We start from the raw sequence: 25,113 nt of genomic DNA on the forward strand, positions 1-25,113 counted from the left end.
AAGTAGTTCACAGTTCTTTCTTATCGGTTTTACAAAGATTATATTCATGCCCAATCTTTGTGTTATTTCAATGGGGTTAACAGGGACTTTTCTAGGCTAGCTAGCCCAAGTCGACTTTGGCCTAGAACTAACCCATACAAAATTTTCATTTTTAAGGCAACAAGGTCTGTGTTACGCTAACTAGACCAAGTCAGTTCCGATATTTGAACTGACCCTTTTGCATGGGTACAATTTATCCAAAATATAACAAAATAAAAAGTTCTTTGTTTCCTTGCAAATCTTAAATAATGTAACCTACATAACATTATTTCTCACATTTTCTAATACACAGTCATACATAAACCATTCAGAAATCTAGCAGAAAGTAAATAACATTTTAGAACAGTATGTACCACTTATATGTTTTTTTTCTTTTCGATTAGATAATCCAACCATAAAACTACAGGGATTAGAATGTTCCTCCCAATCATGAGTATCAGTGCCTCCATTGAAACTCCCCTCGAGGCAACTTCATATCCAAAATAATTTCAAATCAGTAACCTTCACAAGTTCACCCAAGACCAGCTGATCCCAACCAACTTCAGTCTAGGGTTTTAGATAATGTTCCACTAACCAACCAGCTCATGAACTTTATATCTGGGAACGTCATGCCTCCCTCTACAACGTCCTGTCAGAGGTTCAGTTTTACATTCTCACTCCTCAAAGTTGCCTCAGGTAATGTCTATCCCCTCTTGGCTTCCTTTTTCCCATCTGAGATATTTATCTCTAGGGAAAGGAGTTTGGGCAGGCAACTACCTCCGCCCATAATTGTCTTCAATAGTTTTGGAATATGAAACTCAGTACAACATTACTTTCCCCATAATTTTATGGTTGACTATTTTCTTTTAAATAGAATTAGAACATTTATGTTCATAACTTATTCCCATTTGAGCTTTTAACATGGTCCATAGTTTGCGATGTAATTTTATGGAGTAACTCATGTGTTTACACATTACCAAGCGGTATTGCACTTAAACTATGAAATCCACATATAAACTAATTTCCTTAATTTATATATTTTTGTATTATAACATAGTTGGAACAAGCTAATAACAATATACATATTATTTTCCAAGATATTAGAATTATCTGAAAACTTTAGGTTTAACCAAAAACTATTGTAAAATAAACAAAATTCAACTCAATGTTCTATAGGACAGAATTGGCCTTCTGATATTTGTTGGGCCTCATCTCATTTTGATATTTGTTGAGCCTCATCTCATTTTGGAAGTTCCACTCACAAGAATGGGCCCTTGGAAGGACACTTGACCTGCACCATAATAAAAAAGCATTTATGGATTTAGATTTTCTCATTGATCATTTAAAAACATATAAAAGTATATTGTACATTCAAAATTATTGAAAAATATAAAACTAGATAATCATGACATATGTAAATCGACAATTTCCTTTATTATATTGAAAAATATAAAACTAGATAATTATGACATATGTAAATCAACAATTTCCTTTATTAATTGGATTTTCACAGGTATAGAAAAATTAATTGCAAATGAGAAATGAATAAAAAATAATAAAAATATATGAGAAATAATAAAGTATAAATTTTAATACGATATTCTTAATACCTTTTATTACAAGCTAAAGCTCAAAGCATGATTGACTCCTAAAGTGTTTGGTTGACGAAAAGCTAAAAAACCTATGACTAACATCTACAAAAAGATAAACTGATTCAAATATTATTGTAAGATTAACATTAGAAGGAAATAATAATAATAATAATAATAATAAATGTGATCTATCTCACCAAAATAACATATAATGAAGACAAAATGTCCTATTAAACTTTGCCCAGAAAATTTTTGTTAGAAAAATAAAAACAATTCACATAACAAAATTTTAATATAAGAAAATGATAACAATATCTATACAAAATTGAATTACTATATAAAACTATGTCAGTAAATTACTATATATATTTAAAAGGCAACACCTAACCAGCCATACATAGGGTATTTAATGCCCGGGGATATGCACGTTGGTTAACGCGATAACACGGAAGCGAGGAGTTTCGACATTAAATAATTTTTGGGCTTTCGAGTGTTATCGGGCTAAGCTGCGTGCATGTCCCCAGGCATTAAATACCCTATGTATGGCTGGTTAGGCGTTGTCTCCGCATCTTCTTTTATCTGAAAAATTAAGCTCAGCATCTTCTTTTATCTGAAAAATTAAGCTAAATTAAATAAGTAGGAAAATGAAACTAAAATATTGTAAAAAAATCATACGAAATATAATGTAAATTTTGATCAAAATATATAAATAAGTTTATTATGGTAGTAAACTAATCAAAATATAAAATCATATAAAATCGAATGTAACATATAAAATCGAATGTAACATGGAAGTAAAACTTTTTGCATCAATATCTGAGCATGTTTAAATTGAATGAAAATGTATGTGAAGATGGTATTTTTCAGGAATTCAATTTTTAAAGGTATAAATACCAAAATTTTGAAGCTTCGGCTAGAAAAATAATTAGCATTAAATATATCATAGATCAGAAAAGGCGTGAATAAACACACTCCAGACGAAATGGGTTAGAGATATTTAAATATGCCAACACCTGTAGTAGACAGTTTTGACTGAAGTGCGCGTTTCTTAAATACGCCCACAGGTATTTTGATGTTGCTAAAAATCTAGTAGGGATAGGCCAACAGGTACTGTGGTGAGGTTATGGGTTAGAGATATTTAAATATGCCAACACCTGTAGTAGACAGTTTTGACTGAAGTGCGTGTTTCTTAAATACGCCCACAGGTATTTTGATGTTGCTAAAAATCTAGTAGGGATAGGCCCAACAGGTACTGTGGTGATGTTAAAATCTAGTGGAGGGGCGTTCACCTCTTTAAATTAAATTATTGAGGAACAGTTCAGCAATATAAATATTTAATCTTGTACACACATTTTAAAAAGTGTTTGAAGCTAATTAACGAAGATATAACACCATGCCTAATAGAATCAATTGAAAACTTCTCTAGACTTGGCCTTCAGGGATATTTTTCTGCTATGCTATGTAGTATTTACATTACCCGGAGGTTTCAGCAGTCTGATTACTGGTGGGTTCCACCATTTGAATCTCCGAAGCACTCGATGAAGAAGATTGGTGAGAAGAAGATGGCTGCAAAGGTGTGTCCACAGGAAATGGGAATGGAGGAGTGGTAATGTCAACGTCTCCTTCTAACATCTGGACAACTTTGCTCATTGAGGGACGACGAGATGCCTTGAACTGTATGCACCACAGCCCAACTAAACTTAACCTTTTGGCGATGACTTGGTCTTCCTCTGACATGTCCTCTTTTCTTAGATTTTCAAACTCTCCCTTTTCCACTTGTTTAAAAGCCCACTCTGCATAGAAGAATTTACTTGAGTTACTTTCTAGATACTTATAATCGATGTTCTTCCTTCGCCCCACCATCTCCATAAGTAATATACCATAGCTATACACATCAGATTTATCAGTGACAACTCCATACAGCCTTGACCACATCTCTGGAGCAGCGTAGCCTAGTGTTCCTCTATTGGCCACAGAGACGTGACTTTCCTCTCTGTCGGATATTTTGGCAAGACCAAAATCTGCAACTTTGGGCAAAAAATTAGCGTCAAGGAGAATATTGGGGGGCTTTATATCACAGTGCAGGATGCGATTTCTGCAGTCGTCATGTAGGTATGCAATGCCGCGAGCTGTACCAACTGCAATTGAAAACAACTGTTTCCAATCCATCTCTTCCTTATGGTCTCCATGGATATACTTGTCCAAAGAGCCATTGACCATGTATTCATACACCAAAGCTCTTTTGCATCCCTGAGAACAATAACCCAATAGGCGCACCAGGTTAATGTGACAGGTCGTTCCCACTGTAGCCACTTCTGCAATGAATTGTTGCTCACTCTGTTTCGACTCATCCAAAATCTTCACAGCTATTAGATGTCCATTGGGAAGTTTTCCTCTATAAACTGTTCCAAAACCTCCTTTGCCAAGCTTGTGTTCCAAATTGTTTGTGTAAGTTATAATCTGACTATAGGAATATCTCGCAGGCGCTTGTGAGGAATAATAATTTAAGAAATTCTCAACGGAGAGAGGTCTAGAATCAACAGGGTCCATAAAAGCTCGAATGCTCTGCTGCTGCTCACGGGAATTCCTCTGACGGCAACAACTTCGACGACGAACCATAATGCAACAGACCACTACTATGCTAAACACAGCACATACTGCAACAAATATAGCTGGAAATAAAGTTGAAATGGTCATTAGAACATGAAAAAGAAGCATCCATAAAGAATGGTTCCGTTTTAAAGACTAGCAATTTACCTGCCATGAACTTTGCAGAGAACATAACATTTCCGTATTGTATTATATATCCTTCAGGCAAACAGAAAAGAAACTGCTGAGTGAGATAATGTAACGTTGATAGTTAACACAACATAACGTAAAGTAGCATAGATATATCTATAGATGGATGTAGCGAAACACAAAAGATTCTCACCATCATTGCAATCAATGGAGTGGACATCATTATCAGGACAAATGCAATATGTGTTAGACATAGCATCAACAATTAATTGTGTGTAACATCTTCCCCCACTCGCTTGACAAGAATTACAAAAGTAGTCGTCTACAAACCAATTAATTTGGAATCCTCTTTGGAGTTGTTCGAAATCCGTATCCGCGCTAATATTGTAGCTTTTGTTTCTTGGAACGACAATAGGATAGTTGTCGCAACTTGGAATTTGGAAGCCTGCTTGAGGGTAAAAGAAGCAATATCTGTTGCTTGCTGTGCAATCCAACCTGACGAGGGAGCGATTGGACAATACATCGGGTGGCTGTGTACAGTTGACAATTGACCCGAGCATGTCTGCATGAGAAAGACTGAAGAAATCACCTTTTGATAACCAATCGTAACGGTTAGAGTAATCCAGTCCTCCATAAGGGACAAATTCCAGTGGATTGATATAAGAAGGGGTGATTTGAAGGGTTCCAGTAGAGTAAGAGGATTTTGCGATCTCTCCAACTACTCTGCCTTCCCAATAGATGTTAGAGCCAGAGCTGAATAGCATAACCTGATGATCATCACAGTCAGCATCTAGAGGGCCACATGGGCCGAAGGGATATTGAATGGTTGAATTTCCACAAGTAACATGAGCGCAGTCTTTAAAGGATGGATAATCGTCGCCAGCTGCAGAGGCAATAGAGGTAAAGAGGAGCAGCATGAGAAGGGAGTAGCCCATTTTCCGATGCGCAAGCGGAGAGATGCTGTAAAAGAAGATAAACTGACAATTGAATTGGGTCTAAGCGAAACAAATGAATTGCAAAGAGGATTGAAGAGCAATCCGCAGAGCAGAGAGTACAAGATCAACGGGGAATTGCAAAAGAGTTGGATTCTTTCGACTTTAACCAGATTAGACAGAAGGCTCCAAGAAGGGTGCAATTTGAGGGCTGGAGCTAACCAGTCATATATTAGGTATTTAATGTCTTCAGGATATTGGGTATTTAATGTCTTTAGAGTATTGTTTGAATGGAGAGTCAAAGTCGGACACGGTGCCACATATAGATAAGGGTGCAACTTGAATGGAGAGTCCGAAGTCGTACACGGTGCCACATATAAAAATATCTAGAATGTTGGTCACGTTCACAAATGAATTTGTGGTCCAAATTTATTTATGGTCTAGCCAGGAAATTGCATTTATTTGACACAGAATCCGGGGTCTTAGATACGGGGAAATGAATAAATCGCTTACAATTTGATTTAAATAAATATAATAAAATATTTTTAATTTTTAATATTATATATTATATTTGCTTTTAGGAAAGGTTTTATTTTTTTATTTTAGCTTTTTAGTTTTCGATAGTTTTTTGGTTGAGATTATATTTTATTATTATCGAAAATATGTTTTTAAATATATAAATAGATTTAATATTTAAAAATAGTTAAAATATTTTGATAAGAAAAATTATATAGGTTAAATTTAAAATTTTAATAATTTTTTATTAAATTTTTAATATTTTTGATTATTCGATATAGTAAAAATAAATTGTTAGATTGTGTATTTTACTTTATATGTGTTGTATATAATGTCATAATAATTCTCTGTGTTATATATAATGTCATAATAATTCTCTTCATATTTAAGGATATGGATAATTAAGTTACTTATTTTACAATTTATTTTTATATGTAAATTAGAGAAAGAAAAATTTAAATAAAATTAATTAAATATTTTAAAAAAGATTAAATGTTGTGATTTTTGTATGATATAAATATATGTAAGTAAAAGTTTCATTGTTAGATTTCATACTTTTGTGATTTATATTGATAATCAGTTTGTCTTTCTAATTAATCAATTAACAATAGAAAAATATCATTCTCAATTTATTTTTATTAAATATCAATAAAAAAAATTATTTTAAAAAATAAATAATAACATTTTATTAATAACAAATTGCTTTGAAAAAAATAAACTCATGAATATTATTATTTTAATAATTTTTTATTTTAAAAAATATTAATAACTCTTAGATATATACATCAATCAAATTTTACAATATCACTTTTTTTTATAATTTAAATCAAAATTTTAAAAGAATAAAAATAAGTTTTTTTAATAATGAAATATCTTTTTCTCTTAAATTAAAATAATAATATAAATACTATTAATTTAATTTCACTAATTTATTGGACGCCATGTTTTTTTGAAAAATAATATAATTTTCATTATTTTTGAATCCAAACAATTATGTTATTGACTTACTTTCGATTCACCAAATCAATCGAAATGTTAAAGATATTCAAAACAACTATGGCATTCGATTCAATCGAAAAGATATTCAAAAAAATTATGTTATTGACTTCCCTTCGATTCACCAAGTGAATCGAAAACATAACCATGTTACAGATGACCCCATTTATGTGAAATTCGTTTATATTTAATTATTTTAGATTAATTTAATTATAATTATTTTTCATAATTTTCTCAACATTTTATTCCTCGTAATCTGCAATGGATATGAGTACTTGTTTGAGCTACTGGAGTTTTTCACTTATATAGACATCTAAATGAGATGATAGATAGGTTGGAAAAAAAGGGTTCTTCCATAGGCCAAGGGAAAATAATTATAGATTTCGAAATTTCAAAATACAACACCATTTCTTAATTATGGACGGACACTAATAGTACACAAATGTCGGAAAGGCTTTAGCACTCACATGGAATTTATGGTCCCTGGGATCGATCACTGAAGTTACACATCCCAGTGTTATCTTGGCACAGATTCAAAAGCTGACGGGATCGGTTGCTTGACTATCAAACACTCCTCGACTACAATTTTTTTAATTCCACTCTTGGTGGCACATCCTTAGTTTCAAGTGATAGCTCCTCATCAATTCTTTATGTCCAATCTAGTACAATCATTCGTCTAGCCATCGGCTAGAGTGGGTGGGTCTTTATTTGAACACATTTAAACATTTCTTAAGCAGTGAATTGAAGTTAATGGTGATTCTGACTTCCCACACTTTTGAAGATTTTGGCTCTGCGATGAATTATATATGTCAATCATGCTCGTGGCTCAAGGTCGAGTTTTATTTAATGGTTTGTCAAGTATCTGTAGATGGATATGAAGTTATGTTCATACCCAGAGATTGTCACAAGGGTGGTGAGCTTGATATTGGTTCTTTGTGGATGACATTAAATATGACAAAACCCTAGAATATTATAAACTATGATTCTGAGAGCAACTCATTGGATCATATTTTGCTAAAAAAGATTTACTAGATGCCTGATAGAGGCATGATGATATGGCCAGCAAGAAAAGCTTGTCATTTCATATACTAATGGAGGTGAAACTCCTTCGCAATTTGAGCGACATGGATAATTCTCTTAAAATTTTAAGGGATGAGATTCTACCTCTTAATGCTCGGGTTTCTACACTAGAAAACCTTATTGTTGGTAGCTCTTAGCTCAGTTGAGTGGTATTGGATCTGGGACAACTCCTGCAAAGAAGACTTGGTGCTCTCATGGAGAAGACTTCCTTGGAAATGGAGGTAGTTGTTGATGGATATCTTAGATGTATTTTTTTGTCCTCACATACATCAATTTGTCCTTATGTTATCATGTAAGTTCATTCCAGTCCTCGGGGGCTTTTACCATGTGTTTACTTGTAATGTCTTAAGAATTCGGAGGAATGAAGACAATTTTGATTTTTTTTGAATGGATAGACAACAAAAAATATCAATGTGAAAAATGCAATCATTTTTTGTAAGGTTCCTGGCCCAAAATCCAACCTTTATTAATACACAACTTTAATCGTCCCTTAAAAATAATTACACAAATTAAATTTTGAATTCCAACAAATCTTTATTGTGTAAAAATATTGACTAATCAACCTTTAAAAATGGATTACTAAATTGTGTATCCTCACATTATATGTGTTATATATAATATCATAAAAATTCTCCTTAAATACATATAACATCATAAGAATTCTCCTTTTATCCAAAGATAGGGATGATTAACTTACTTATTGCATAAATTATTTAATATAATAAAAATGGACTACTAAATTGTGTACCCTCACTTTATATGTATTATATATAATATCATAACAAATATCCTTAAATACATATAATATTATAACAATTCTCCTTTTATCCAAAGATAGAGATGATTAACTTACTCATTGCATAAATTATTCTCCTTTTATCAAAAGGTAGGGATAATTAAGTTACTTATTGCATAATTATTTGATATAATAAAAATGGATTACTAAATTATGTACCCTCACTTTATATGTATTATATATAATACCATAACAAATTTCCTTAAATACATAAAATATCATAACAATTCTCTTTTTATCCAAAGATAGAGATGATTAACTTAATTATTGCATAAATTATTCCCCTTTTATCCAAAAATAGAGATGATTAACTTACCTATTATATAAATTATTTGATATAATAAAAATGGATTAGTAAATTGTGTACCCTCACTTTATATATATTGTATATAATATTATAACAAATCTCCTTAAATACATATAATATCATAACAATTCTCCTTTTAGCCAATGATAAAGGTGACTAACTTACTCAATGCATAAATTATTTGATATAATATAATCAATTTGCAGTTGTAAACCAAAGAAGGGAAGATTTAAGTAAAATCAAGTGAAAGCAATAACACAATATAAGTTATGATTTTACATTATATAAATGTATATAAGGAAGGGTTTTTTTTCTATTTCCATTATAAAATTATTAAATCAATTAAAAAAATAATAAAAAATATTATTCTCAATTAAATTTATTAAATATAATTACAAAAATAAAAAAATTCAAGGGAGCAGTGTAAGTGGTGATCGAAGTAATATAAAATCTATGAAAGCTAAAAGATCCAAAGTTCAAATCCCTTGATTGTGACTAGATTTAAAGAGAGGATGACAAATTCTAAACCCTTTGAAATTTACTAAGTTCCTCTGAAATACAAAAACAAAAAACATTTTTTTTTTTTTTAAATAACATTTTTCAAACTATGAAATCAATAACTCCTCGTCTATAGAAAACTTAAGTACACTCTAATATTATATTCATGATATAATATTATATATATATATATATATATATATATATGAAATATTTTATTAATAATTTATGAAATGTTTATAATTTGAAAAATAATAAAAATTACCATTTTCTAAATAATAATATATTTTTGTTGTAACATAAATATTATTAATTTGACTTTATTCACTAAGTTATCTCATCATAATATATAACATATGAAACTTGAAATCATAAAGATAGCAATGTTACTAATGATTTTGAATTAACATAGACACATGTTAACTCTATCTCTATAAAGCAGGTATTGAACTTTTTTGAGGTGCGAACATTTTTTCAAATGAAAAACTTAAAGAAATGTTTGCATTTTTCAATTCGACAGATTTTGATAAGTACCCAATAACATGGATGTATGATGATTCTTCACATATCCGTCATGTGTCAACTCCATGCTTAGCCTGAAAAGAACTACACATCTCTTTCATCTTAAGCAACACACTAATAAAATGTTTTAGTCATATTTTTTCTCATTTCCTTTACACAATATAGACATAGTCTCTCTATATATAAATAAATAGATATTTACATTGAACTTTTTTTGTTATTAGTATTTTGTTTAGATTATACATGTGAACTCATTAGAAAACAACTATGGATCGAAAGAATTACACATCTTCCTCATATTTAGCAATACATTTATAAAATCTGTATCCATCCAACTTTTTTTATTTTCGTTTTATTAATGAATTTGTTTTATTAATATTTTTTTAAAACTTTATTTTGAGCATCAAAGGAAATACAAAAGGCCTAAATTAGAAAGAACACATCAATGGAATAAGAGTGCTCTCTCTCTATAAATATGTATAGAAGATATTGAAATATTCTATTTATGACTCACATTGATTTTTTTTAATTAGTTGATTTAAATACCATTTTTTTTGTCGATCAAACCATTTCTATTAATTCATCGAAACAATACATAGGAATTGCAATAGATTCACTTCTCCCCTGGTCTCACTCTGACTCGATTTGTTAGCTAGGAGAGATATACTAAAACTAATAGAAAAGTGTCAAAAACTATATCGTGTCCATAGACAAAAAGTACAAAGTCTCCCAAAAATAGCCACACATCATCAAGGATTATGAGGGGGGGGCAGAGTTTCAAACTGATAACCTTTACACCATGGAGTTTCTTAATAGACCACCCTATCATCATCTCCTCTATGTCTCACGGGAAATATAAATTATGTTAATCAATAAGGGCATTCAAATATTTTGATTATGGTTAACACTATTTTTTTTGTTATATATATATATATATATATATATATATATATATTACACAGTTATAATATCAATATTAATTTTAGATGAAGGATTTATAGATTCTAGAAAAGTGAAAAGTAATTATAAATGAAATTAGTATTTTTTTTAATTTCAATTATTTGATCTCTCTAAAGTTAATGTAAAATTAACACGAGAATTGAAGTATTTTATTTATGATTAATCAAATTATTTTTTGTTATTACTATTTTTTATTTGTTAATGTAAATAATAACTTTGTATTTTTAAATGTAAAATTAAGTGACAACATCTCCTCCATATTGAGCTCTAGAAAGCTTCTCAGACTAATGTAAACAATGCCATAAATGTTATTGACTTAGCTTTATTTACTAAATCATCTCATCATAACCTAGAAGATCTAGTAAATTAGTGGAAATTCCTTCTATTGCAAGCTTCTTCCTGCGTCCAAGTTGAGCCCATTGCCCTAGTTCTTGTGATCTTTATGATCTTTGTGATGTCGATCTCAAGGGTTCCTTCTGCATGTAAATCAAAGCCACAGATCTTGTCTCTTCAATTGCAACTAGAATTCAAGATCAAATGGGAAAACCCTCTAGCTGTATTTGGCTCCTACATGGATGAAGGAAATTATAGGCACTGAAATTGCTCAGTAAGTGTGTCATAGCTAAGGATGCCTACATTTCTCTAGTTTCAAGATTAAATAGTGGAGCCAAATGCCATGTTATGTCCTCTTCCTCCTAATCCAAATCCTTTAAGGATGCCCTAAAGCTAGGACTGTCACCTCTGAATCCCAAAGATCTTTTGAGGGTTGACATTCATTGTGGATCATGGAGCAGACGTTCCCTCTTGAAGTGGATAATCTTGTATCCAACTTGGCATCTATAGATTATGAATGAAAAATGATTATTTTTTGGTTTAATGAATGTTGGCCATCGACATCTGCACTACGGGAATGGGTGCATGAAAACTAGTGCCAAAATGCAAACCTGTATTTTTATTTGAAAGGATTCTTTGTGGTACAATTCAAAAATTTAGAGGACTTGCAAAAGGTTTTTGATTGGGGACCCTAGCTTTGGAGTCAATCTTGTCTCGCATTTACACCATGATTTCCCGATTTTAATCCTCTTTCCATGATGACTCTGGCCACTCTAATCTGGGTAAGGCTTCTTAACTTTTCCATTCATTTGACTCACTCACACATCTTATTTGGCGTGGGAAACTTACTTAGACACTTCATTAAGATAGATACTGAATGGCCTGTGAAGGGAATTGTTACATTTGCGAGTATTTATGTTGAACTAGATCTCCACAATAGGCTACCTATAAAATCATCCTCAAGTGGAGGGGAAAATTTTATTCGCAATTGATGGACTATGAAAACACTACTTCCCATTGCAGAAGATGTCAACTGCTTGATCATTTTGAAAATGCATGCCCCTTTTCTCAATGGCACTATCCCCATTAGGATGCTATGAGAAAGAGTCGTGGATGGCAAGATCCAAAGGTAACAAAAGGATCTAAGGATTCTTCCGCTGACAAGCACAATAACATGTATCAACAAAAGACCCCTATTTTCAAATCAACACCTTCTAACTTAGCTCAGCCACATGTAGAACCAGCTCATCCCTTAGCTGAGGAGGTCCACCTTTCAACTGCAAATGAAAGAGACTCACCCATAATATTGGTTTTGTCAATGAGTGGGCACAAACATTTCTATGAATCAGATCACTCATATAACCATAAGGAAACAACAAATATTGCAGAACTTATGACAAAGAAATTGCCTTAAAAAAATGCAGTAATTGTCTCCTCTACATCTATTCTTAACAACTCTTTAGAATAGATTGATGTCTATAAGAAAAAAGAAAAAAGAAAAAAATTCCTTAATCTATTGTGAACTCTAAAACCAACACGATAATAAATGTTCTCTTGTATAATGTGACCAATAGAATGATATAATATTTTAAAGTAATACAAATTAATTAAAACAAAAATATTGAATATACACTAATGATCTTAATATGTAAACATTAAATATAGGTGTTAAATCCTAAAATATAAAATCATAAAATATATTTAATATTAGCGTTAGTAAATATGAATATATAATATTAGCGTCAGCAAAGGAGGAAGCGGAAAAGAGAACAATGGTGTTTGAATACGCCAAAGTCAACGAATAATAAAATGGAGGATGGATGGATTGTCGTATTTCACCCAAACCACCGCACTTGGGATTCACGTGTGAGACCCACACCACGAGACGATGAGCAAAGTGATGAGACGTTAGTGTTTGAATGGACCAAAATCAGAGACTAATAAAATCAACCCGCAAGTGGAAATTCTCGTGTTTCACATATCTCTGCCAACTTTAATGACTTGAGCATATGAATTCAAATATATAAATTTCCATTGCAAGAGAGAAAAAATAAAAAGTTTTGTACTGACCATAACATGATATCAAGTGTTGTTTGATTATATGAATTCAAATATATAAATTTCCATTCCGAAATAGAAAATAGTTTTGTACTTACCATAACATGACATCAAGTGTTGTTTGACTATATGAATTCAAATATATAAATTTCCATTCCGAAATAGAAAATAGTTGTGTACTCACCATCACATGACATCAAGTGTTGTTTGACTATATGAATTTAAATATATAAATTTCCATTCCGAAATAGAAAATAGTTTTGTACTCACCATAGCATGACATCAAGTGTTGTTTGACTATATGAATTCAAATATATAAATTTCCATTCTGAAATAGAAAATAGTTTTGTACTCACCATAACATGACATCAAGTGTTGTTTCTTCCAACATGCTTTGGAGGGAGGACATGGCATGCAAAAGTAGGATACGGTGCATGATGCTATTTCGGAATATGGTTGGCAAATTTTTTAATTAAATTATGGTGAAATGTGAGGTGTAATATTTGGATATTTGAAGTTGCGGGAATATTTTTAGTTTAATAAGATGAGGTGTAATACTTGGATATTTGAAGTTGTGGGAATATTTTTAGTTTAATAAGATATAGGATTAAGTAAAGTTTTTTTGGTAGAAATTAAATAAGAGAAAAATTTTGTCAACGTGTTTCGAACCCACAAGTGTGGTCCATCATCGGGATCAGATGATGAACCACACTTGTTGGTTCGGAACACGATGGCCAAAAATTCTCTTATCTCATTTCTACCAAAAGACTTTGCTTAATTCATTATGGATCACAAAAGCTTGAATACAAAGATATAAGATATTAGATGGATGATATTTTCTACAATTAAATTGGAATTTTAATGTTTTGTGTTATTTTTCTAAGAAAATTTTAAAAATTATATCTAAAATCTAAATGTTTCAATTTTTTTCATTTTCAATTTATTCACCTTGCGAGTGTAAATGTCGGGTTATAGAATTGATATCACTGCCAACGGTGGCTCAGCTCTACACCTGGGGGGACGTATGTCAACATAGGCTCAACGGTACACTCCCATAAATCCTATCATGGCTAGAGCATCCATTGTAGATGCGAGACAATACCTCTGAACTTGTTTCTTATGGAGCTTCATAATTACAGGGTCATTCCACCTATGGGAGACTTGAGTGGTTCTAATGCATTGGTGTGTGAGGAATACATAGATCCTTCCGACTTCATGGAGAATAATACTATGTTTTGGGTTGCATCTCGAGTTATGGTGTTTGGTCAATGCAATATCACTCATCTTAGCAATTCACTCGTAGTTGGGGATGACATCCTCATGCGAAATTCTCATTTTTTCATTCGCATGGAGATTGGGGCTTGCTATACACTGGAAATGGGGAAATTCGCGACCCAAAGAATTCTTATGGGTGAGCAGGGGCTCCACCTCGGCCTTCCAACTCGCCTTGTAGACCCAGGGCATCTGGCCTCTTAGTGGAATTATCGTGTTGGGCAGAATTCACGGTGCTTAATCATCATCTCTAAGCTCAATTGTGGAGGAAACTAGTTCATGGTTGTTATATGTCTATCAATTCTCTTTGTTATGGCTTAATCAAGGGCATGGTATATAGTGTTGGAAGGTTGGCTTCACATTTCAAAGTGCGGTTGGCTAATCCCAGCATGCTCGCTCGTCAACCTGGAGTGTTTCTGAGGGGGAGCATCTCTGGGTACCTTGGAGTTGTTTAAAACTTGGTCATGTTTGACAATAGGACGTTATGGGTCATCAACTAGGTAAAAGGAAAGGTGAAACCATGGTGGTGAGATGGAAATTTATGGACATTTCTCATGAGTTGTTGTTGGGGCAGTGTCGGCATTAAGGCTTCGAGGGTGTTGAGTATGTTCCTTCTGTGCGTGGTCAAGATCACTGCTTAGGGTTTGTGGATCTTCACAGTCTAGCTGCGCAGTCCAATCATCTCTTTTCAGTCTACTCATTGGTCATATTATATGTGACCTTTTGTCCTTTATAAGTTATACTAGGTATACATAGTGTTAGCGCTGTTAGTTTTGTGACTCCAAGCCAAAATTTTGGATATCCTGTGTCATATTGCAAATCATGTTCACTCATGTATATGATCTTGAAAGACAAAAAATAATTATGAATTTAATCATCATCCATTACTTTTCAGTGAACATCTCTAGGAAGCATGATAGCAAGAACTTAATGAGGTCTTTTGACAACATTTTCCATGTTTACATCATTTCTGCAAAGAGCGGCTGAGGAGAGGCTGACAAAAAATATCTCTTCTCCATGCCTATATTTACATGGATTAGTCCATGGCTAATTGACAACCAACGGAACCAAACCATCATTTTCGTTTTTTGGTAGCTTGACCACATCATAAATGGCCAAGGGGATACAAGATGCCTTATCATCTATAAGTGATGTTGGTGCATCATCATGTCAGTCATGTGACCAAACTTTCTCATGCTCACTAACCTACATGCCTACTTTGTGTTGAGGTAAATATTGGCTTGAACTTTACAAAATTTTAAAATGTCTCTTTAAAAAGTTAGAAACACTCACCTTTGTGTCTATAACTTCTCATGTGTGGTGACCAATACAAACCATTATTTCTCAACACAAACTCCAATGAAATCTCTAGCTTAAACGAATATTTCTCTATATCAATGTTGGTTAATGACCACATAAACATTCACAAGAAAGAGGGAGAGGAATGCAGGTGATGTAAAATTTTATTAATGTAATGTACACTGATATCAAACACATATTGATTCTCTTGTCCAGAGGTTATTAAATGGACTCAGAATTGACCATCTAAACCAACATTCCATGTTGGCTAAACGTTAAGTCACTAACACTAACTAATTGATGGAAATGTCACTCATTTGGGTATTGATAGTACTCTAACCACAAGAAAACAATTACAGAGCAACTTTTTGAATGCTTATTTCCAATACTCTTATGATTTATTTAACAACTACGAATTGAAACTCATATAATAATTGGAAAGCTACATAGCAAGTTCCTCGAGAAAATAAATATCAAGATGTAACATTTCCAAATAGGTAATGCTTCCAACTTAAAATTTATGTAAATATTGTCACACCTTTTTGGAAAAGCAAATGATAGAAATCATGATTTTGAGATAAAATTGAGATGTTATCAAGATGTTCACAACACTGCAAATAATAATTTTGAATGGAAGGCATTGGAAATTGAGATTGTTAAAGAAAAGAGGAATTTCTCACATTCAAGTGATGGGGGGCCCAAATCTGGTCACTGATTGGGTAAGTGGACTCATTGAGATGTAAAACCCTATCTTGAGGCTTTTACTCAAACAAGTAAAGGGCCTGGAAATCTTCTTATTGGTCATTTTATAAGCACAGATCTATAAAGAGCTCAACTTGGGAGCAAACACTCAATCGAATAAAGTACTAGAGATATCAGAGGGTACATGGGAGATTAATGAATAGGAATATGGGGCATCTCCCCTATATTCTTTAGGATCCTGTAGTGCCCTACAACAACCCCCCATTTCATATCATTCTTATTTGCAAAAAATTGACATATGGAATGGGTCCCTTTTAAAATTTTGGCATCAATGCTTGTATATTCAAAAAAGGCCGGGTAATCAAATGGGTTTTCATGTATTTAAGCCTTTTTGAATATTAATGTTTCAATAATAAATAATCTTTTGTTATTGCGATAAAGCGATCGCAAGATCGCATATCGCAATGACATGAGTGATGCATTCAAGTGGCATGTTGGTCTCCGCCGATGCGATATCGCTATCGGCGATCGGCAATATTACACGCACATCAAGTAATGGCACATAAATCATGCCCCGACGCGACGCGATATCGGCGATCGGCTATCGGCAATACCTCATGTGAAACTGCTTTAAGTTATAAATCCCAACCCGATGCGATATCGCTATCGGCCGTCGGCAGAATTCCATTGCACTTTAGTAAGGCACCCGGTTCCTACCCCCGATGCGATGCGATATCGCAATCAAAAATCCCCAAACCACTTTATATGCACCTAGCTCTATTTCCATGCGCTAGCCCGATGCGATATCGCTTATCGGTCGTCGGCAGAATCTTTTGGTAATAATTGTGCAGCACCTATTCCCCGAAGCGATGCGATATCGCTCATCGGTGGTCAGCATTCTTAAAAGCCATTACTTAAAGCTTTAATTTTATATTGATATCCGGTTGACAAAGCGCGAATCCCAAAATGCCGTTAAATGCAAGGGATAAGGTAATGCGTGTGTATTTAAAAGATTTTTCCCCTTCGATTAACGAACACCTGCGCTTAACCGCCATAATATCTGTTACACGCTTAAGGGAGTCATTCACCCGGATAACGGTGTAATCATCACATTTAATGGGTAGCAGGCCTCAAATCACCATTAATGCATCTGCAATATCCTCCCAGCGATTGGATCCGCAGCCACTTTTGAAAATTAATCTTAACACGCTTCAAATGATATATCTATCCCGCTGTGAAGTGTCATTGTTATTGTGTTATTACGATTTCTCTTGCAATTGTGTAGAATTCGTCTGTTGAAAGAAGTCTGAGTATGATGGGGAAGAGATCTAAGAGGACCACGGGCTCTGCTGCTACACCTGTAGCAGGTCAAGCTGCCGCAGATAAAAAGAAAGGCCTCATTTCAGACACTACGTGCACTGGTCTTAACAAGACTACATGGCAGGGCACATATAATTTATTAGAAGATGAGCAACCGGAAGTTTCAGTGACAGAAGCTACTGCGGACTCACTCAAAAAGTCCGATGCTACTCTCAAAGAGTTGGCCGATTCCTTTCTTCACAGGATTGCGGCCAGAGAGCAAGTCCTTCCCTACACTGATGTAGTGCGATGGGCAATCGAAGAAATTCCAATCATCGACAGAACGTTCCACACAAGGGACGAAAGGATTTTCGGGTCGTTTAAGCCAGAGCACCTAAGGCAAATGTATCATTTGCCTGAGCCAGAGAAAATCTACAACAAAGACTTCGTGGAGAAGTTTGCAGCCGAAAATGAAGTACCATCCGAGCCCATTCGGGATTGGAGGCAGAACCCGGCCAAACACAAGCACGAAAGCTCGGGTAAGTACTCTGTTGATTCTTTGGCTTCTCCCTATTGCTATGCGGGAATTATGATGTGTAGGCTATGGGGGTTACATGACTCTGCCAATTTTGATATAGAAATGGTTCCCCTGATGGAGGCCGCTGTTAATAGTATAATCATGGATTGGGCCACCATTCTTTCTGATAAGTTGACCGTAGCTATTCGGGACTTTAGACACAAATCTGTAGTCACCGAAAGAAAAATCCCCCCATTTTATTATAGTGCCTACATTATGGACACGTTGTGTTTTAATTCTGAGTTTCCCATCCTCGGTTGGAGGTGGACCACCCAAGACACTTCGCCCATTCATTTGTACCATCAGAAACTGTGGAATTCCTCTTACAAGGACCATTTACATCAAATTTGCAATGGTTTTATGGTTCCCATTCATTATTCCATTTTTGATCGGCCCATTCCCAAAATCTCCTATCTGGCTTCCTTCGACTTACCAGCTGTAGCAAGTTGGTTTGGAGAAGAGAATTTTACCTATATTATAGTCTATGGAAGCCAAGCCAAGCCGCATGTTCTCCCTCTGTATGTTCCAGACAAACTGTTAGCCCGAGAGATCTCCTACCAGATTATGGCCGAGAGTGTAACCCAAACTCTCAAGAAAGAGAAGAAGAGTGGCTGGCCCTCTTTTCCCTTGAGGATGGGTGTTTTTACTCTGCATAATCTTCTGCATGCAGAAAAGGAGGCTATAAAGATATAAGCTTTCTCCCTGCCCACTATGCCAGCCAGACTTTATGATCCAAGGAAGACTGCTTTCCTTGCCCTAGAACAGGCCAAACTGACAAAGGTTGACCATCAAGAGGATGAGTTTGATGACCTGTTCGCAGCTGCAGAATCAATAAGCCAGACCAAAGAGCTTGCCAGGATGAAATACAATGATGAGAATTTAACTGAGTTCAATAAACTTAGAGAGCAGAGGTTGCAAACTCTGCCTCTAGATTTATTGTCACTAACCTCAGCGTCTTCCTCAAGCGAGCCTGGTCGGCAACCGACAAGCCAACCTCCTGTTATAACTAAAGAGCAAAAGAAACAACAGGAGGAAAGGCAAAAGAAGCTGCAGGCAGAGAAGCAGAGAAAGGAGTAATCGGAAAGGCAAAAGAAGGAGCAAATCGAAAAGCAGCAGAAAGAGCAGAAGGAGCAAGAACAGAGAAAGCAGAAGCAGATAGAGGAACATTGGAAGAAGGAAGAAGAAGAAAAACAAAAGAAAGAACTGGCAGATAGGCAGAAAAAGGAATTGGCGGATAAGCAAAGAAGGGAGGAAGAAGAGAAGCAGAAAAAGGAGTTAGAGCAGCAACAGCGTAAAGAGATGGAGGAGCAGAAGAGGTTGGAACAAGAAAATGAGAAGAGTAAATCCCAGACAGAGGAACACAAACAGACCTCCATAGATCCTGAATTGCTTAAACAATGGAATCAATTCGATTCCATTATCAGTGGAAAGGAAGGCTCCAAAGGCACAGACACCTCCAAGACAAGTGATGCACCAGATACCACTTCTTCTCAGGTTCTAAGCGGAACCAGCGGCCCACCCATTTCAAAGGATGTCGAGGTAATCACCAAAGACCCTTCCGATCAGATTGTGCTCCAGGTGGAAGATATTCCTCCTCTGGACATTTTCTACAGCCCTAGGCACAAAGCAGTTGTTAAGCACTCAAGGAAGAGACGAAGGCTTGATCAGCCTTCCATCTTTCCTGAGCAAACAGTCACGGGCAATGTGGTCTGGAAGAAGGAATTGGATCCCTCCGATGATCTCACAAAGCTGTCACAGTATGCGGGAGCTTATTCCGCAGCGACCATTGACAAGGCATCAGAGGTAAGTCTTCTATTGAAGACCAAAGACCAGGAAATTGGTGCATTACAAGTGGAAGTAGCAGAGGCGAAAAGCAAGGTAGCACAGGTAGAGGAGCAGTTGCTGGCACAACAGCAAGAAAACAATATATTGACCCAGCAACTGCAAACTGAAAGACAGAGGATTGAACAGAGTGCAATCCAGAAGCAGAAAGAATTAACGGAGGCATTGGCACAATTGAGAGCGGCAAATGAGCTAATGTTGAAGTCAAAAGATGAGCAAATCGCTCAGCTATTAGCAGAGCTCGAAGATATCAAAGGCACCAAGAAAGTGGAGACTTTCAGAGCAGAAGCAGCTGAAATAAATGGCGCATTAATATCTCTGGTTAGACTCCTGTGCCGAAAACTTACCGAGGTTGAGCCATTATGTGAAATATCTACAACAGTATGTAAGCAAATAGAAAAGGCCAGAAATGAGCTGGATCAAGCCGAAGAAACTATAGCCGAATATCTTGATTGGCAAGATACTGATGTAGGGAAGGCAGCGAACTTGCCTAGAATCTATGAAACATACAAAGACATACTCTTCATGGAATGGAAAACTCAGATGATGAAAGCGGAAAGGGCAGCTTCAAGGTGTAAATTGATTGCTAGCAATATTGTTGATTTAGTCAACAATACACTCTATTTGGCCAACATGATCTCTCAGTGCACACCTGGAAGCATAACCACGGCGAATATGATTGAACAAACAAGTTATCATGAATTAGAGGAAAAGAGAAAGTTAATCGCTGGAGTAAATACGTTAACCTCCGACGCATATTGGCTCTTTCTAATCAAGCCGCACACTCAAAGGTCGGCTCTTAAGTGTTTAACAGATGCTCTCGGATGCCTGATCCCCGACATTCAGGATGCCACATATGATGCACAGCTCACGTCGCGCCTCAACACTCCACCAGAAGTTGAGCCAATGCTGGCGATATGTCAGCTGAGGTTTAAAGGCAAAGAGCCCGCCTGATGAAGCATTGCCGCCGACTGCCAGATCGCCAAAGAAAATGAAAGAAAGATTTATTGATGCCTTTTAAATAGCTTTTCATTTTCTTAGATATTTAGAGTAGCTTAGTATTTATAGACCCTTTCATGTTTTTAGAAAGGGTCGTAAAATTTTGTAATAGACTTAAAGGCTGAAGTTTGCACTACTGTGCTTCAGCCTATATTCTTTTGTGAAACTCGACCGATAGTTCTTAATTCATCGAGAACGTTGTTTTATGCAATTGTGCACTATTGTCTCTTGTTTGGAATGCTTTCTGGTTTGAAGGAAGGACTGCGACATAGCGATAAATATACTGGATTGTTAAGCAGCTTACATGGTACTATTATCTGCATCTGTGTCCTTTCCTTTTATATGAATTGCTATGTTATTATTTCTTTTGCTATTGTTGAATACATGTATGCGCTGTAACAGCAAATATTCATTTCATTCCACTATTGGATGTTTTGTGATATGCTCTCTCTTTTAATCATGCATGTAGCAATGATATGAATGATAAGGTGTAGTAATTCGCTATTATCGCTCTGCATAACTAATTATGCAGAGCAATCTTAAATGGTTTAAACATCTATGCTTTAGCGCTAGAGTCATCTATATGTCTGCCTTATAGCACAGATTATCAAACGCTACACTCTAAAGATTGATAAGTCCCGGGATTAGTTTATAGTTAGTATATTTAGCCGATAGTTTTAGTTGTTTACTTATTTCCATCATACCTCATAAGTCACTCATCCATTCCGTTTACTTATAATCTTTGGGAAACTGGTCCCATCATCCCCAGTCGAAGCCACTATTCCAAACGGAAAAGGAGCTGTACTAAGGTCCGGACTGGGTGGTTTCCCTAATGTTGTTGCAACGATTTTCGGGGCCTCAACATTTTTGGCTCTAGAAGGAGGGCCTGACTGTGAATGGCAAGCAAACCTAGAATTACAAGCCATTCTAAGAGTAATTCTCCCTCCAAATCCCCTCAGTCTTCCTATTCGCCTGCTGGGTCACCAGTATCCGAACAAGAAGAAGAGGAATCAACCACCACTGCTCAAACCCATCATACTTCGGAACAATTAAGTCTTGAATCACCTGAAGTTCAATCTCTTATCCATAAACTTCAGAGTTTCTCGATTTCGCCACAACGATCTGAAGTATCTTACGGCAGTGCGACTTCGCAGTTTAAACTACCTCACCCTCTCACCAGACTACAGAGCGAAAAACTCGGTATTGAACCTACTGAGCTGCCTTTACCCAAAAGGAAGAAGGCAAAGAAAATTACTGAAGGGTCTGAAAGTGAAGAACTTTCATCCATATCCTCCATCTCAGCTTCTCATCTGCAAAGTCGACCACCCACTCCTCCATCACATATCGATATTCACCAGGGATCAAGTACTGTAATATCCCATTCTGCTCACTCCTCAATAGTATCTCCTTCTCAGGCGTCTGGAACTTCAGCGATAGTATCTTCTACTACTGCTGTTATAATGGCAGATCCATGGTCAAGACCTGGTGCAGTCAATATGCCTGCACCATTACATCCATTACCAGATCTTCCAGAAAAATGGCTACCCAAGTTTAATCCAGATAATGGGACTCAAGCAGAAGAACATATAAACAATTTCATGTTAGCGGTCAACTTGAAAGGAGTAACAGAAGAAGATGTTGTGGTCAGACTTTTCCCTTATACCTTGCAAGGATCAGCAGGATCCTGGTATTTCTCTCTACCCTCTGGTTCAATTACCAGTTGGAATACTTGCCAAGAGCAGTTTCTGACCAAATATGGAGATGATCGATCACTGGCTACTTTAATAAACGATCTTTCCAATTTAAGAATAGAGCATAGGGAACCAATAAAAGAATTTAATGCTAGATTCAATAAACTCCTGAACAAGATCCCCACAGCTTCCAAACCAAGTGAACAAATTCGCAGCGAATGGTATATAACTGCCCTACCTGCCAACATAGCCATTTTTGTAGATCGGGCTGGGAAACCAACCTTAGCTGAGAATATGAAAGAAGCACTTGCTGTGGAAAAGCGCATAAATGCTCTAGAAAAGAAAGCTGCTCTGGAAGACAGAAAAGCCAAAAAAGTCTCTTTTAAAGAAGATTCTAAGAAGAAAACCCCAAAAGACCCATATGACATGGAGGGTTTACAAAAAGTCTTGAAAACTTTGTCGAATGAAATGGTTGATATAAAGAAGCAAGTGGCCGAAACCTCAAACAAAAGACCATTTAGAACCTATAAAAGGACTGAATCAAAACCACCAAATGTCATATCTAATGCAGACTCAGAACAAGAAGAAGAAGAAGAGGAAACACCCTCACAAACAGATGATGAAGAGGAAGTAGCTGAATGCCATGGGATGTGGGATTTTATACTCCCCAACTCTGATACCGACAATGAAGAAGAAGCCTTCCCTGTCACTACAAGAAGTAGAGGTACTCCTGATCCTATACAGGTCAACTCAAAGAAAAGGAGTGCAGGTGCTGCCACAGCAAAAGAGAAAGTACCTCCAAAGAAAACACCTGCTGTTAGTCCCCAAAATCAGCCTTCAACTTCTAATTCTCCTTCAAAAACATTGCTGGTATCCGATTCAATGGAGTATAATATTGTTGATGATATGAAGAAAACTAAGGCGAACATAACCATGTTCGAACTTAGTAAGTTAAAACATCAGCAAAAGTTGCTTCTTAAGGAATTCAATGTTGTTCCTTCTACACCACTTCCCACTGCTAAAGCTGCCAATGACTCAGGCCAACCTCCTCCGAGTATGGTTGAAGCTACCGATTCAGTTCTGATCGGAGATAGATCGAATTCTCATACTCCGCCATTCCTCCTGACCTATGAGATTTATAACCGAAACCTGCACAATTGTTTAATTGACTCTGGGGCATCATCTAACATAATGCCTGCTTCAGTTTGCTCTAAACTGAACATAGAACCCCAGAAGTCTGCCATCCATATTGTACAATTGGACAGAACTAAAGTACAGGTTGTGGGAGAAATTAATTCTGTAACTATCAGGTTGTCAGCTGATCCCAGGATAGTACAAAGAATTGATATTTTGATAGCTGATATTCCTGAGTTTTATGGTTTAATCTTAAGCAAGGATTGGTCCGAGAAACTACATGGGTATATTTCCACCGATTGGTCACATATGTGGCTTCCCTATAAAGGAAAGCCGAATCAAATAAGGATCGATCGGGAGAAACATATGACCCACACAGTAACCGAATTTGAACAAGAAAATCCACCGGTAGCATTCAATAATAACATTTTGGGAAACTATTCGTCAGAATCATTCTTTGGCAACTTTGTTGCCCAACCATCTCCTTTTTCAGTCAATCATTTGTCATCACAAATTGAAAATTTCTCACAAACAGATAACTCTAGATGTTTTAATGTAAATAAGAAAGCTGTAAATTTAAGCCCTAATGTTCCTTCATTTTGGTCTTTATATTTTGATGGCTCTAAGTCCAGCGAAGGCTCAGGAGCAGGTTGCATTTTGGTTAGCCCGCATGGGGAAAAAACAATGTTATCTTGCAGATTAGAATTTGAATGCACTAACAATACGGCTGAATATGAAGCCTAGATCCAGGGGTTATATAAAGCGATTGAACTAAAGGTAAAACACCTTAAAGTGTTTGGAGATTCTGAAATAATCGTTAAACAAGTGCGAAATGCTATTCATTGTCTCTCCACTCACCTTAAGCATTATCAATCCCTTGTGCAAGATCTTACATCATACTTCTCCGCATTCAACATCTCCTCAATTCCTAGGTCTCAGAACTCAGCAGCT

At 35.5% G+C, this 25,113-nt stretch overlaps 1 protein-coding gene across 1 annotated transcript in view; it reads right to left on the reverse strand.

Moving 5' to 3' along the window:
* Nucleotides 1-1,156: 1,156 nt before the first annotated feature.
* Nucleotides 1,157-25,113, reverse strand: part of LOC149259157 (uncharacterized) — a 46,020-nt gene continuing 22,063 nt past the window's right edge. Inside the window, exons 4-6 of the mRNA XM_089453459.1 lie at nucleotides 4,871-5,309; nucleotides 3,088-4,355; nucleotides 1,157-1,309 (exon numbers count right to left, since the gene is read on the reverse strand). Of these exons, the coding sequence (XP_089309585.1) occupies nucleotides 1,189-1,309; nucleotides 3,088-4,355; nucleotides 4,871-5,309 (1,828 nt within the window). The 3' untranslated portion in view covers nucleotides 1,157-1,188. The remainder of the gene's footprint in view (nucleotides 1,310-3,087; nucleotides 4,356-4,870; nucleotides 5,310-25,113) is intronic.

Source organism: Pinus tabuliformis, chromosome 6 (assembly GCF_031772625.1).
Source record: "Pinus tabuliformis cultivar Carrire ecotype Pingquan chromosome 6, CPIR1, whole genome shotgun sequence".
Taxonomy (NCBI): Eukaryota; Viridiplantae; Streptophyta; class Pinopsida; order Pinales; family Pinaceae; genus Pinus; species Pinus tabuliformis.